Source organism: Chiloscyllium plagiosum, unplaced genomic scaffold, assembly GCF_037043375.1.
Source record: "Chiloscyllium plagiosum isolate Xiang-an unplaced genomic scaffold, Cpla_swu_hap1 HiC_scaffold_8, whole genome shotgun sequence".
Classification (NCBI taxonomy): Eukaryota; Metazoa; Chordata; class Chondrichthyes; order Orectolobiformes; family Hemiscylliidae; genus Chiloscyllium; species Chiloscyllium plagiosum.
The window spans coordinates 45,415,435-45,431,991 of NW_028270146.1; the positions used below are offsets into that span (position 1 = coordinate 45,415,435).

Below are 16,557 nucleotides of genomic sequence, written 5' to 3' on the forward strand. Positions count from 1 at the left end.
GGATAAATCCCCAGGACCTGATCAAATGTACTCAAGAACTCTATGGGAAGCTAGAGAAGTGATTGCTGAGCCTCTTGCTGAGATATTTGTATCATCGATTGTCACAGGTGAGGTGCGGAAGACTGGAGGTTGACAAACGTGGTGCCACTGTTTAAGAAGGGCGGTAAAGACAAGTCAGGGAACTATAGACCGGTGAGCCTGACCTCAGTGGTGGGCAAGTTGTTGGAGGGAATCCTGAGGGACAGGATGTACATGTATTTGGAAAGGCAAGTACTGATTAGAGATAGTCAACATGGCTTTGTGCGTGGGAAATCATGTCTCACAAACTTGATTGAGTTTTTTGAAGAAGTAACAAAGAAGATTCATGAGGGCAGAGCAGTAGATGTGATCTATATAGACTTCAGTAAGGCTTTCGACAAGGTTCCCCATGGGAGACTGATTAGCAAAGTTGGATCTCATGGAATACAGGGAGAACTAGCCATTTGGATACAGAACTGGCTCAAAGGTAGAAGACAGAGAGTGGTTGTGGAGGGTTGTTTTTCAGACTGGAGATCTGTGACCAGTGGAGTGCCATAACGATCGGTGCTGGGCCCTCTACTTTTTGTCATTTACATAAATGATTTGGATGCGAGCATAAGAGGTACAGTTAGTAAGTTTGCAGATGACACCAAAATTGGAGGTGTAGTGGACAGCGAAGAGGGTTACCTCAGATTACAACAGGATCTGGACCAGATGGGCCAATGGTGAAAAATGTGTTGCTGGAAAAGCGCAGCAGGTCAGGCAGCATCCAAGGAACAGGAGAATCGACGTTTCAGGCATAAGCCCTTCTTCAAGATTCCTGAAGAAGGGTTTATGCCCGAAATGTCGATTCTCCTGCTCCTTGGATGCTGCCTGACCTGCTGCGCTTTTCCAGCAACACATTTTTCAGCTCTGATCTCCAGCATCTGCAGTCCTCACTTTCTCCCAGATGGGTCAATGGGCTAAGAAGTGGCAGATGGAGTTTAATTCGGATAAATGCTCGGTGCTGCATTTTGGGAAAGCAAATCTTAGCAGGACTTATACAATTAATGGTAAGATCCTAGGAGTGTTGCTGAACAAAGAGACCTTGGAATCCTTGAAAGTGGTGTCTCAGGTAGATAGGATAGTGAAGAAGGCGTTTGGTATGCGTTCCTTTATTGGTCAGAGTATTGAGTACAGGAGTTGGGAGGTAATATTGCGGCTGTCCAGGACATTGGTTAGGCCACTGTTGGAATTTTGCGTGCAATTCTGGTCTCCTTCCTATCGGAAAGATGTTGTGAAACTTGATAGGGTTCAGAAAAGATTTACAAGGATGTTGCCAGGGTTGGAGGATTTGAGCTATCAAGAGAGGCTGAACAGGCCGGGGCTATTTTCCCTGGAGCGTCGGAGGCTGAGGGGTGACCTTATAGAGGTTTACAAAATTATGAGGGGCATGGATAGGATGAACAGACAAAGTCTTTTCCCTGGGATCGAGGAGTCCAGAACTAGAGGGCACAGGTTTAGGGCGAGAGGGGAAAGATATAAAAGGGACCTAAGGGGCAACGTTTTTACGCAGAGGGTGGTACGTGTACGGAATGAGTGCCAGAGGATGTGGTGGAGGCTGGTACAATTGCAACATTTAATAGGCATTTGGATGGGTACATGAATAGGAAGGGTTTGGAGGGATATGGGCCGGATGCTGGCAGGTGGGACTAGATTGGGTTGGGATATCTGGTCGGCGTGGACAGGTTGGACCGAAGGGTCTGTTTCCATGCTGTAACCTCTATGACTCTATGATGACATGCATAGATACCATTTAGTGACAAGTGCAATTTAAAGACCATGTGGGCAATGCATGCATGCAATGATAAGAATAACAAACAGCTAAGGAATGTTGTTTGCATAATCATTAACTATTGTATAAATACGATTATTTTGTTGTTCCTTTTGTATAAAAGAGGGATGTTTGGGATAGAAATGCATCATTGTATTAATGTGCTTTCTGGATTCCCATAATCATGTCACTCCTACTAGATGTATACATTGTATACATCTATCTTACAGTCAATTTAATAAAGACAGAGTATAAGCTAGACTGTTATCCTGTCATCTCTTAATATATTTATTTTCTAATTAATGTTGTCACCCCTCACCCCGTAACCTTTCTACTCCACCTAACTGGGCTGGATATTGCTAGAACAAGTAATCACAAGGTTAGTTTGGTATGCTGTTCAGCTCAAAACAATTCTGTAGTGCAAGTATAAGGGCATTGTGCATCTTGCCTTCATGAGTGATGGAACCAATGAAATCTAATAAAGAAGGAGCAGCGACAGAAATGTGGGGAGGTGGGAGAGATCTAAAGTAAAATCAGGTGTAGAGTATATAGAATAAATAAGAATTTAGACTAAGAGGTAAGAGAAAGATAGAAAAGGTAAGAAAATATAAATAAAATCTGACATTTTTAAAAGCCTGAAAAATGATTGACTACATATGGGAATGAGTCTGAGCAATGTACATTGTTCCCTTTTATGGGCTAAATTTGACATTGACATAGCACTAATGGTTTAAAAAGGTGAAACGTTTCCACTATTAAACTCTAGGCTTAGTTTCCTGTGGTGAGGTTAATGGATGATTGCAGATCTACCAAGCTCTTTTAAGTACTGGGCACATGTAGGGTGGGGAGCCTTTTGTGTCTGTAAATTGATCAATAGATTCTGGAGATTGTCTCATATTATATTTTTTAACCCTCTTAATGTGCTGCACAATTTGCATATCAGTAAGAGTGTTTTGTTAACACACCATTATTTTTCATATTTACAACACCACTTACAATCTTCCCCCAAAGTCATTTACCATCCTGATTTGGAAATCACTGTTGCTGGGTTAAAATCCTGGAACATCCTCCCTAATGTATTTAGATTTGTGTACAGTACTTTCTTAAGGGAAACTAGGGACAGGCAATAAATCCTGGCCCAGCTAGTGATGCTCATATCCCAATGAGTTAAAATAAAAATTAACACATTAAGTCTTGCTATGTTTATTTTGTAGTTTTGTCCAGTTTATAATCAAGTTGTTCCTAATGCTATGAAGCCTTACAGGATTTTAACTGTGCCCACATGACAGAAATCGGAGATGGGCAGTTAAACCTACCAAGGTCACTTATTTGCCCTAGACCTACAATGAGCTAACCAATTTACTCCGCTGCACTGAACAGATGGAAACAGTATCTACCCAAACCAATGGGCACTGATTTTATTTCAGATTCAGATTCCTATGAGCGACAATCTGCTTTTCTTTTTACTGTCATTATTTCTTCAGTAAAATTACATTTTTTTCCATAAAAATTGCCAACAAGAATCTTTGAATTGTTCTTTGATCTCATTCTTGTTTTAAATTGATCCTTGTCTCTTGTATTAGGCTCTCCTGTACTGTGCAATAAAAGGAATTGTGCTTTCCAAAACAAAACACAACTTACATTTTAATATTCATTGGTTACTCAACTAGATTACTTCATGTTTTTAATCTCAAAGATTGAGTGCTGGTGTCAGTGAGATATGTTAGGTTTCATTTGTTCTTGTTAAAGTATTGGAACTGAATTCAATAATGTGAATGGTAGCCAGAAGGCTACTATTGATGTAAAAACTTAAATTTTCATGCTTCCTTCCTGTTCAATTTATTATAATAATGTCAGGACTAAAACAAAAATCACCAGCTGTGTAAATGGCTTGAATGGAATTGAATTTGATTGATTGGCAGAGATTATTTGAAATGTTAGAGTTGAGAATTTAGATAGGATTTGCATTCTAATCCACCTTACATTCAAGTAAAAGGCTCATACTTTTACTCAACACAGTTAATTTGCTTTTGTAAATCAATAAAACTTTTGAGATCAGCAACGATATTGAAATGATGAAAAAGATATCTATCCCTTGTAGCCAAGGCTTATGCCCGAAACGTCAATTCTCCTGTTCCTTGGATGCTGCCTGACCTGCTGCGCTTTTCCAGCAACACATTTTCAGCTCTGATCTCCAGCATCTGCAGTCCTCACTTTCTCCTTGTAGCCACATTGTATGATCCTTACCAATGTTTGAGTTATTCTTACAAAATAAAGTTTCAAGTCTTCAAAATAAAGTGAATTTTCCTAGTTTGTCATCGTTTACGTGAATTTCAATGAACTCACTTTATAACGTACAATAAAATATATTCTGTGAAATAACCGGAGCAGCACACTGTAAATTAAGGCCAGCTATTCCCGGAGTCATACCAAATGCTAAAGGTTATTGTCAAAGTACAGGAGACCAATTTACTTGATTTTCTGATCAAGGCTGATAAAAAGCATGGACTAGATTTCTGTACTAAATTGGAACTATTATTTATTATAAATAATTACTTGGTAGCTACACATACGCATATGCACCCACACACATACACCTCACCCCAGGGCAATGGTATTCCCTTCATGATTCTGGTGTTGAAAGCTAACCAAGCTCTTACTGGTCAGTTGTCTTTCTCTGGAAGTTTGCACAGGTTTGTAAAAAGTAGAGTTACTGATTCACTTGAAAAATATCCCTGATTTATCCATTCAAAAATCAGAGCTCATAGCAACTACTGCAGCAGAATTAACTAGTTTTGTTCAAGTTTAAATTGAGTTTTTTTAAAACAAACTACAGAGTGCAGACAGCTTCTAGGGAGAACAATGGCATGTGTTTCTGTGACTTTCTCTCTCTCTCTCTGTATGTGTAACTTGTGTCCAGTTTCAACTGCTCATTTAGCAAAGAACCAATCAACTTCATTTGTAAACAACCTCTTAGCTCCTGAGTATTAGCACATTGCAGGAACCCACATTTAATAAACAGAACTCACAACAGGTCCTGAATTCCTTGTTGTGAATTTATGCTGCTGTCCTAGTCAATCTAGTTTTTCTCCTAGCTGTCCATAGGTTTTAAAGAATCAAAAAGAAGAAGAAACACTCCTTTACATATTGCTGAACATTAGCTTTGCTGCAGTGACAACAACTTTTGAGGTAATGACACAGCTGGTTCCAAACTCTTGGTGTTGTTGACTGAAACTTAAATCTTTAATACTATTTTGGTTGAATCTTTTATAAGATAGCAGCTAAGTTAAATGTTCAATTTTACAACTGTCAAATTGCATCAGTGTAGCAGGCAAGTGGTATGACATTTTCAGCAAATTAACAATAGAACTATACAGCACTGGGAAACTACCAGATTGATTAACCCTACATTTGAAAACAGACTATATGACTTGTACATTATTAGTATCTCTCACACATGTCACATAGATGAAGACTTATCATATAATTAATTCCATCTATAAAATGCTAATGATTAAACTTCAGTTGTACCCTTGAATAGGTCATCCCAATTATCCTTTGTGTAAAGTAACTATACCTGATCCAGTTTTTTCACTTTTGCACTTCAGAGTTTCATTTTTTACCTTCTCCTATCACAATTCTGGGTTTAACAGATCAACATGCTTAAGGCGTCTCTTGTCTTAGTAAAGAGAATTTCTTCAGGGTACTGCTTGTCACTGGCCAATCAGGCATTTCCTTTCTTCCTGATGGTGGAATATGAATGAAGTTTTCTGCACTTGCTGTTTTTTTCACTGTGTCCTACACCGACATATGAATGACATGGGTGCTGGGGAAAAATAAGCACTGCTGTTTGGCGGTAGTGTGGGGATTTAGAAGAGAGAAAAAAAACCTGGAGAGTTAGAATCTCCTCAGTTCAGTGGAAAAATAGAGACTTCCTCAGTCTTCACTTGTCTGAAATCAGCCTTTATTGTTGTAGCTTGATGAGATGGTCATGGTGCCAAAGCAGCCACCCAGAGGTCATACTCTTGACCTATCATGCAAAATTCTGAAATTCACTTCAACAAACCAAGTCATACAAGAAGAATGATTATTAAAGCTAGAGATTTTAATCCTGTAAAACTTAGAACAGGATACTGTGACACAACCAGGCAAGTCCGATTGGTCTCAGCATCACCTTTTTTGTCCTGACGGGGCCTCCCAGTATTTCCCTCTCAGCCATGGGTGCTCGGTTTCCTTTCACTCTCCCCACTTTTACCTTTTCCATGTATTTCAGGGTCATTGGGAATGGTCTGCTCTGGAACAGGGGTTTGTGGATCAGCTCACAACCATCAGCCACTGCGGCAACCTGCCTTGACCCAGTCACTCTCTCTTCCTCCAAGAGTATTTTTGTTGGGAAGCTATTGGGATTTTTGAACCCAAGGAAAACGATCACATGGAGCTTTTGTAAGTGGCTTCTTCCTAAAGTGCCAATACCCACTGGTCAAAACCTTACTGTTCAAGTTTTTAAAATTCCAGGTACTTCTGTTCAGGCTATTTCCTGAGGACACAAAATTGTTGAATGTATGCCTCCTGTACTAACTTATATGCAGTTAAGATAGTCTTTCTTACTGCATTGGAATCAGAGTCATTTTATCCAGGCAAGATAACGTAAATCTTTACCCAAAAGCCTACTGTGCAGCAATGAACACCAATACTGGACTGGCCAATTTAACTGAAAAATGTATTGCTGGAAAAGCGCAGCAGGTCAGGCAGCATCCAAGGAGCAGGAGAATCGATGTTTTGGGCATAAGCCGAAGGGCTTATTCCCGAAACGTCGATTCTCCTGCTCCTTGGATGCTGCCTGACCTGCTGCGCTTTTCCAGCAACACATTTTTCAGCTCTGATCTCCAGCAACTGCAGTCTTCACTTTCTCCTGGCCACTTTAACTGCTGTGCTACCCACTTGAAATAGATAAAGATGACTTTCAGCTCTGCTTCCTCAAACTTAGGAATTAAATGGACAAAGAAAGTTGGCTTCTCCCTTAGGTCTGAGCTGCTAGTGTCATTACGGCATGCAGGAGGATTCCTCCCCCTTAGTGCAAGTCAACTTAGAATAGGCTCCCTTTCCTGCGATTTTTCCAGAATTTATTTTTCCTCTCTCCTGGCTCTTCCTTCTCATTCCAATTTCTCTATCTCTCTTCTCTTTCTCTCTGCCATCCTTTCACCCACCCTTTGCAGTTTCTTCTCCTTTTTGAATTCTGATTTCCACTTTTCCACTGTTAACCTCTCCACATCTTTTGTATCAGTTTCATTGTCTTCACTTTCCACTTGTAAACCATTGGCTGCTGTTTTAAAATTTCAGGTTTTCAGGATTAGAATTTTGCCAAAAGGCCTTGCAAAATTGTGTTACTGTTTAATGGACAAAATGTTTAAATCCTGAAAAGTAACACCCCCTATTTTTGCTAGCAATGTCCTCGATATTACATTGATGTCCTCGAGGCATCTCTATATTACAGCAATGCAAACTCAAGAAAGCCTTTTGCAGTTTTTCTCAAAAATTGGTTCCACAGTGCCAATTTATCAGCTCTAATTCTTTTGTTGCATTCATGGGTTGAAATCGCAGCCACGAGTCTTCTAAGATCAATGACAGCAGCACCGGCAAGGGAGGCAGTGTTTGGGCTTCTGGGCCCATCTGTTCCAGACTGGCTGCTTCTTCCCTTACTTTTTTTTGTTTTATTTCCCTTTTCCCTCATCTTCTTCCTGTCCGTAGTAGCGAAGAAGATGACGTTTCATGGGAGGGAAGCTGGAGCAGGCATGGCAGCACGGCCAGGGACTCCTGGTTATCAGCATGATGGTGACAATAGCTCTTGCTTGTGGTAGGCCAGGAGCTGGGGTCTCCTGGTTGTGGGGTGTGCGTGGGTCCAACAAGGGACTCGGCATCTGCAGCCCATTGGCAAGGTTGAGAGTGTGGTGCTGGAAAAGCACAGCTGTCAGGCAGCATCCAAGGAACAGGAGAATCGACGTTTCGAGCTCTTCAGAGGCTGCCTGACCTGCTGTGCTTTTCCAGCACCACACTCTCATAGAACATAGAACAATACAGCACAGGACAGGCCTTTCGGCCCACGATGTTGTGCCGAACATTTGTCCTAGCTTAAGCACCCATCCATGTACCTATCCAATTGCCACTTAAAGTTCGCCAATGATTCTGACTCTGCCACTCCCACAGGCAGCGCATTCCATGCCCCCACCACTCCCTGACATCTCCCCTATACCTTCCACCCTTCACCTTAAATTTATGTCCCCTTGTAACACTCTGTTGTACCCGGGGAAAAAGTTTCTGATTGTCTACTCTATCTATTCCCCTGATCATCTTATACACCTCTATCAAATCACCCCTCATCCTTCTCCGTTCCAATGAGAAAAGGCCTAACACGCTCAACCTATCCTCGTACGACCTATTCTCCATTCCAGGCAACATTCTGGTAAATCTCCTCTGCACCCTCTCCAAAGCTTCCACATCTTTCCTAAAGTGAGGTGACCAGAACTGCACACAGTACTCCAAATGTGGCCTAACCAAAGTCCTGTACAGCTGTAACATAACTTCACGACTCTTGAATTCAATCCCTCTGCTAATGAACGCTAATACACCATAGGCCTTCTTACAAGCTCTATCCACCTGAGTGGCAACTTTCAAAGATCTATGAACATAGACCCCAAGATCCCTCTGCTCCTCCACCTTACTAAGAACCCCACCGTTAACCCTGTATTCCACATTCTTATTTGTCCTTCCAAAATGGACAACCTCACGCTTGGCAGGGTTGAACTCCATCTGCCACTCCTTAGCCCAGCTCTGCATCATATCTAAGTCCCTTTGCAGCTGACAACAGCCCTCCTCACTATCCACAACTCTACCAATCTTCGTATCATCTGCAAATTTACTGACCCACCCTTCGACTCCCTCTTCCAAGACATTAATAAAAATTACAAACAGCAGAGGACCCAGAACTGATCCCTGCGGAACTCCACTTGTAACTGAGCTCCAGGCTGAATATTTACCATCTACCACCACTCTCTGACTTTGACCGGTTAGCCAGTTTTCTATCCAACTGGCCAAATTTCCCACTATCCCATGCCTCCTGACTTTCCGCATAAGCCTACCATGGGGAACCTTATCAAATGCCTTACTAAAATCCATGTATACTACATCCACTGCTCTACCATCATCCACATGCTTGGTCACCTCCTCAAAGAATTCAATAAGACTTGTAAAGCAAGACCTACCCTTCACAAATCCGTGCTGGCTGTCCCTAATCAAGCAGTGTCTTTCCAGATACTCATAAATCCTATCCCTCAGTACCGTTTCTATTACTTTGCCTACCACCGAAGTAAGACTAACTGGTCTGTAATTCCCGGGGTTATCCCTATTCCCTTTTTTGAACAGGGGCACAACATTCGCCACTCTCCAGTCCCCTAGTACCACCCCTGTTGATAGTGAAGATGAAAAGATCATTGCCAACGGCTCTGCAATTTCCTTTCTTGCTTCCCACATAATCCTAGGATATATCCCGTCAGGCCCGGGGGACTTGTCTATCCTCAAGTTATTCAAAATGTCCAACACATCTTCCTTCCTAACAAGTATCTCCTCTAGCTTACCAGTCCATTTCACACTCTCCTCTTCAACAATACGGTCCCTCTCGTTTGTAAATACTGAAGAAAAGTACTCATTCAAGACCTCACTTATCTCTTCCGACTCAATACACAGTATCCCACTACTGTCCTTGATCGGACCCAGCCTCGTTCTTGTCATTCTCATGTTTCTCACATAAGCATAAAATGCCTTGGGGTTATCCTTGATCCTATCCGCCAAAGATTTTTCATGCCCTCTCTTAGCTCTCCTAATCCCTTTCTTCAGCTATGACTCTGATATCCAGCATCTGCAGTCCTCACTTTCTCCCATTGGCAAGGTTGGCCCAATGATGAATAGGTGGTGCCAGAAGAGTGGTGACTCTGACATTGTTGAGTCTGGCATAGGCAGCAGAGGGGTGGCAGCTCAGGTGTGGCTGGTGTGCCGGTTCAGGGCTCAGGTCTCATGGTGGAGGCAACGGAATGAAGATGGATTTTCTTCCAGCTGTATCTTTTTATTCTTAAGCTATTCAAAATTGTGGTGGATTGTGGTGACAGTTGAAGATTTTCACTGTATTTTCCTGAATTGTTCATTGTAGAGTATAAGTGACAATAAATCATCATTCTTCATCATTCATTCAATTAGTTACAACCAGATCCTCAGCAATGTTCTCCAAACTGTTACAGTTCCAGATGGGATCTCTCAAACAGTTAAGCTCCAAGAAAGGAAGGGTCAACTGGCTCTCCTCCTTTATTCATCCGTCACCTCAATCAGAGGCAACAACTTGATTTATAAAGGATCCTCTCCATTGTGGATGCCTTTCTCCCAGACCAGATGAATCTGTTTTAAAAGGAACTAATTTGCATTAACAAAAGTAATGAGTGTATTAATTACTAAACACTCGAAGTATTTAAATAATACACAAATACATAGGTTAGAAATGACTAGTGAGCCCTTAAAGCAAATTAAAAGATATACAAATGATTGGTGAAGAGTAGATAATGGGACTACTCTTGGGATTCTTGGGTGCTGTAGGGTGATTGAAATTGTTACATCACTTCCTTTTGACTCACTTGCTGGCTGGTTATCTTCCAGCATTCAGAGCGAAGGAATCTTTTACCTACAATACAGGGATGACTAATGAGTGTTTCTCTGACTGTGATCTTCACAATGCTCAAACCCAGGCTCGAGCACAAGTGCCTCACCCAAGCACCTCAGTTCATTAGCACACACCAACACCATTTGAATTAACTTGTAACCTCTGTTCTTTTATATTTTTAAAGGGGAACACATTAAACATTTCTCCTGCCTAGACTTCTGTCCTGTCTTCCATTATGTTCACTGTTTGAGGTCACTTACAGGAGATTACAGTCCAGCTTGTTATGAACGCTACCTTTTTATTTCCAGCCATTTGAAACTTCCTTGATATCTTGTCAGGTTAGACATTTCAGGGTCTCTCTCTCTCTCTCCAGACAGCCAATAAATTTACATCTGCAGTCAGTTTGACTGCATTAGTCCTCTTTGGAAAAACAAACAAGTTTGGATTAAAACACATTTCCAGAAGTGATCCAAGGTTTTGATAATAGATACATTGAAATATTGTTTTTTCATTCATGACTTTGTAAAATTCATGTCAAATGCAGAAGACACCAGCTTTGTTAAAATTAGTAAACCAATTCAGTTTGTGGAGTTTATTTATTTGGTAGCTTTAATTTGTGCATTGTAGCCAAGTGGATACAGTAACAGTCAGTAACAAAAGCATTTGGTCAGTTTGAGAATGTGAAACTGAGTTTGATTTACCAAGACCACAGTTAGCTGAGTTGATTACATAGCCGACGGAAAAAAGGGTTGTGTATTTTTGTTTCATTCCTCTCTTTCCCTTGTGATGCTGGATTGTGCAGATTGTACAGCAAACAACTGCAGACCTTGACGTGAGCTCAGCCAAATTCTGCTGAGCTCCTCTAGGGCGATGTAGGCAGCAAAAACATTGTTTAAGCGTCTCATTGGTGTGTTTTATCACATTCTCTGTGGCAGTCTAGCTTTCATTTATTGAACGCTAGCCATATGTAGAAGGTTTTGCACCGGAATCATAAATCATGTTATGAAAGAATGACTCATGATGATAAACAGCCACCCTCTGCATGGTCATCATAGAACCTCTACAGTGCAGAATCAGGCCATTCAACCCATCGAGTCCATATTGACCTCCTGAAGAGCATCCCACCTAGACCCAGTTCCCCTATCCAAACCATGCAACCCTGCATTTCCCATGGCTAATTTGCCTAATCTATACATCCCTGGATCCTACAGGACAATTTAGCATGGCCAACACACCTAACCTGCACATCTTTGAACTGTCGGAGGAAATCAGAGCGCCCGGAGGAAACCCATGCAGACATAGAGAGAACATGAAAACTCCACACAGATAGTCACCCGAAGATGGAATTGAACCTGGGTCCCAAGCGCTATGAGGCAGCAATGCTAACCACTGGGCACCACGATGTCATGGTAACCCAAATAAATGGACAGCAAACTGCTACAGAAGATATGGTGAATGCTGCTAGGATATTGGCCATTGTACAACATGCTGCATTGTACATAAAAGTAGAATGTGCAATGCAGTAGTTTGAGGGAGTGGAACTCCTTTTGGGTGTTTTCAATCACAGAGCTAACATGTAATGAACAAAAATGTGTGCGCAGCCAATGATGTCCTATACAGCAGAGAAACCTGCAATCCACATTGATTTACACTCTGCTTTTCTCTCAAAGAATTAAGTGTATTCAGCTTTCTTGAAATAGAAAGCTTCACTGACTTCCCTCACGTAGCAGTGGGCTGTAAAATTTATTGCATATGTGTTTAGCTTGAAAGAAGCCAGAGATCCCTGGTCACTGTCACCTTCACAGGCAAGGGGCAATGGTATCCCTGCCCTGCTCTGAGTCTGCTGTGTGGCTGCAGATTTCAGTGAGCTGATCCTTCCTGAAGTACAGACGTCTGACTGGAAATATATGCACATATTTTAGAGACAATTCGGCATGCAGCACACCAACAATTACAGACAAGTTGGTTTAACTTTGTTGGAGAAAAAGGATTGTTTGGAACAGAATTAATAATCATGTAGAAAACCCTGAACTGACTTGGAAGAGCATTGATTTGTTAAGGGAAAATCATGTCTACCTAACTTGCTGGAGCTTTTAAAGAGGTAGTAGGGAAGGTTGATGAGGAGAACATCATGCTGAGTACATGGCTTGCAAAGGTGATTGATACAATGTCACATATCAGATTGTGAAGAAAGGTTTGGGTCATGGAATGAAATGGACCACAGCAACATAGGATATAAAATGATTGAGGCATTTGAAACAAAGAGTAATGGTTGATGGGTATTCTTCTGGCTGGAAGATGAAAACGATCTAGATCTTGGTGTGCAAGGGACAATTTAAAAGTTTGTGGATGGTACAAAACTTAGAAGAATTGTAAACTTTGAGTAGACAGTGTGGAACTCCAGAAGATTATGTACCCATTGGCTGAGTGGGTGGAGAGGTGGCAGATGGAGTTCAGTACAGAGAAGTGTGAGGTGATGCACTTTGGTACAAAGAATATAGAGAGATAGTATAAAAGAAAGGACATTATTCTAAGGTGCATAGAAAGGTATAGAAACCTGGGTGTGCATGTGCTTTATTAATAGGGATATATACTACAAGAATATGGGGGATATGATGAACTTAGGTAAGATGCTGGTTAGAATTCAGCTGGAGTTCTAGGTTCCATACATGGGAAGGAGTTGAATAGATTGAAGCGAGTGCAGAATACATTTACAAGAATGGTTCACTTTAGTTATGAAGAAAGATTGGAGAAGTTGTTTCATTGGAGAGAAGGAGGCTGGAGACTTACACTATCATAGAGTCATAGAGATGTACAGCATGAAAACAGACCCTTCGATCCAACCTGTCCACGCCAACCAGATATCCCGACCCAATCTAGTCCTACCTGCACGCTAGTTTAAAATGTTTAGAGAGCTGGTGCAAACACATTAAACCTTTTGCTTTATAACCATTCTATGATTCTATGAAAATAAAGAGGTGTCACAAAACCACGTTCTACAGCATTGGACTCTAAAAGCCACAGCTAAGAATACATATCCCTCAATATTTTATAATCACTCTGTTTGTGTTGGAATGTTTGTTCTACTATGGTACAAATAAATTCGATTAATAATGCTCATCTCTCCAAATTGTCCAACATAATCATAAGCAAACCCAATTTTACTTCTAATCAACATCTATACATTTACATTTTTCCTCAAGGGATGGTGTCAGAAGCAAGACCTGGTTGATTTTATATATAGTACCCTTGACCTGCTGAGGTTAATTAGTCAAAGAGACTGAGAACAAACGTGATTTTTTGTGTGGCCAAGAACAACAGGAGCAGTTCTCTGGGCCCCAAACAGAAAAGTAAAATTTCACTTTTCCTGGACAAGGTTCTGTTGGCGAGCAGCCTGCAGGCTGCATGATTAGTCATTGCTTCTCAATAGGTGAAAAATTAACTAGTGGGAATTAAGTGAGGCCTAAAGAGTTTATATAACCCAGGCCTGGTTCACAGAGCAGCAATTTAGTTTCAAATTTCCCTCGCCATCCCTGAAATCATGCAAAACCCTACCCCAAAACATTTCCCAAACCATTGACTACAACGTAAACCTGCCCCAAGTTCAAATTGCAATCTTTGTTTGGAAAAGTACTTCAGGATTCCTGAAGAAGGGCTTATGCCCGAAACGTTGATTCTCCTGTTCCTTGGATGCTGCCTGACCTGCTGCGCTTTTCCAGCAACACATTTTCAGCAAAAGTACTTCAGCACCTATTATGTTTTGAGCACTCTGTATTAGGCTGCTTCAGAAACTATTATAGCTCATGTATCATTAGATATTAAACACAGAGCTGATGTTAATTCTAGGCACATTCTTTGACTCGTAAGTTCACAATTACTATCAGAGAAAATTGACATGGAGATTTCTAAACTAATTGCTCATCTCATTTGTACTCAAACAATATTTAGCGAGACGGGGTTAAATCTCTCTATTCAAAACAAGGCTTCCAAATAAATTTGAAATTGAACTCTGAAGCAGGAATTAGAACATCTCTCGAGATTTGCTGTCACATCCAATGAAAACTCACAAGGTAGAGCATGCTGGTCTATAATTCCAAATTTAAAAATTGACTCCTATCATCCTCTCTCAACTTCAGGCACACCAGAATGCCATGTGATGTTTTTAATCAATTTAGAGTGAAGTATCTAAACAGAATACTCAATGTCCTTGAAAACTGCTACGTTTTAATGCATCAAACATTGATTTAGTTGATTCATATTTCTAGCTGTAGAAGTAATTTGGTGGTACTATTGATTGTTCTTTTTTGGATCGATTAAGCTGAAAGCAATGAGTTGAGTTAAGGTCTCAGAATAAAACAGAATTTTTTCACAATTATTTGTTTGCCTGCATGCATCAGGAAACTAAGCCATTGTGACACATGCACATCAAATTAAATATCTCAAAACCTCAATCAGTGATGCATTAGTTTTGAAAGCTGGATTGATTACTGGGGGTCAATGACTAATCAGATGTACACAAGGACACAAAGTCACATCCCTCTCAGCCATTAAAAGTGACAAACAAGAGATACTAAAAAAAAAATCAAGGTTGGGCCTATTTTGCCCTGTTTTCCATTCTCTGACAGCCATGGACAGACAGTTTAATCTACATTATGGAAGCCTGTTCTCCATATCAGAAAAGGACTGGCATCCAAAACACCACACATAGCTTAAGTGAAGACTGCTTTGTTCTCAATAGTGATTGATCAGAAGATGAACACTGGACATTTTGGAAAATTGATTAATTTAGTTTTGAAAATGTGCAATAAGTGATACAGAGTGATGGGAGTTTCATCCTGGAAAAGCTAAAACCCGAAGGACTAACAAATGAAAAAGACAGAAGTATGGAAATTGAAAATTCAGCTCCATTGAATTTTACACTGGGGAATCAAAGCGCTCGTTGGAATAAACTAATAGAAACTAAGTTGACTTCCTTCCAGAATTGTGAAAATCCACGCTATTCAACACAGTCACCCTGACCTGTCAGCTAGTTCATTTACAAATGGTCTTCAAGACATAAACTAAAAGACCTCTAATCAACTTCAAAACAGAAAGAATCAAAAAGTAAAAAGTACTACAGAAGAGATCTGTGTGCCAGGAAAAATAGTTTAACAGGCAGTTAAAATACCATGGAGCAGAAAATCTTAGAAGATTCAGAAAGAACAAGATCACTGAAACCTATCTTGCTAATGTTATCTCCAAGCAAAACTTCCTCAAAGTACAGGTCTTCATCATTACCTAGGGATATTAAGACGGTAAGTTAAAATTTAAGACTACACATTCTTACAAATACCAGTTGGTAAATTTTAGTTAATCAGATCCATGATTGAGAGTAATAGTGCACTGAAACCATATCCACTAGTCTAACTGTTTCACTAACATTAATGCCATGCTCACCATTATTTAGACAAGAACATGCAGATGAGAAGTCAAAGTGCCTGCCTGTGTCCAGACTAATTTCCTATTTTGCCAATTAGAGGTCTCAAGCACACATAGAAATCTGATTGCCATTTTAAGACATAACTAGTTGAAACATGTCCTGTACAATCTCTTTTCCTGATTCCAATGTCCCCCATTCCACTTGGATTACATTAGGAAAACTGCACCTTGTAAAGTTAACTCTGAGCAACCGGTCTATTGGCACTCTGCACCAGAATTACAATTAACTCAGAGGTGAAAGTTAGAATGGAAAAGCACAAAAACACACAGTCTTCCACTATGAAGGGTTGCAGTGACGTCCTGCACTATTTTTTTTATCTCATGTCCAAATGTTGAATGAAGTCCCTTGAAACAATGCATGACAGTATATTCACAAAAGATTGAAGACTTTTTTAAAAAGATGAAAGCTGGAAAAAATATATCCAACTCAGTTCTGATGCATGCCCAATTATATGCCTTCCCTTCCTCCTTCTGTCCCAAAAGTTGTTTTTTTTTAAAAAGTTCATTGATCCTGGCCATATTTCAATGTATTCAACAGACTCAGTGC

At 40.5% G+C, this 16,557-nt stretch overlaps 1 protein-coding gene across 3 annotated transcripts in view; it reads left to right on the plus strand.

The window, feature by feature from the left end:
* begain (brain enriched guanylate kinase associated) overlaps nucleotides 1-16,557 on the plus strand; it is a 203,044-nt gene that overhangs the window by 126,055 nt on the left and 60,432 nt on the right. Inside the window, exon 1 of one of the 3 annotated variants that reach the window (XM_043698433.2) lies at nucleotides 15,131-15,826. The exons of the other annotated variants lie outside the window; for them this stretch is intronic. Coding sequence (XP_043554368.2) covers nucleotides 15,701-15,826 — 126 coding nt within the window. The 5' untranslated portion in view covers nucleotides 15,131-15,700. Of the gene's footprint in view, nucleotides 1-15,130; nucleotides 15,827-16,557 lie in introns of those variants that run through there. 3 annotated transcript variants of the gene reach the window in all.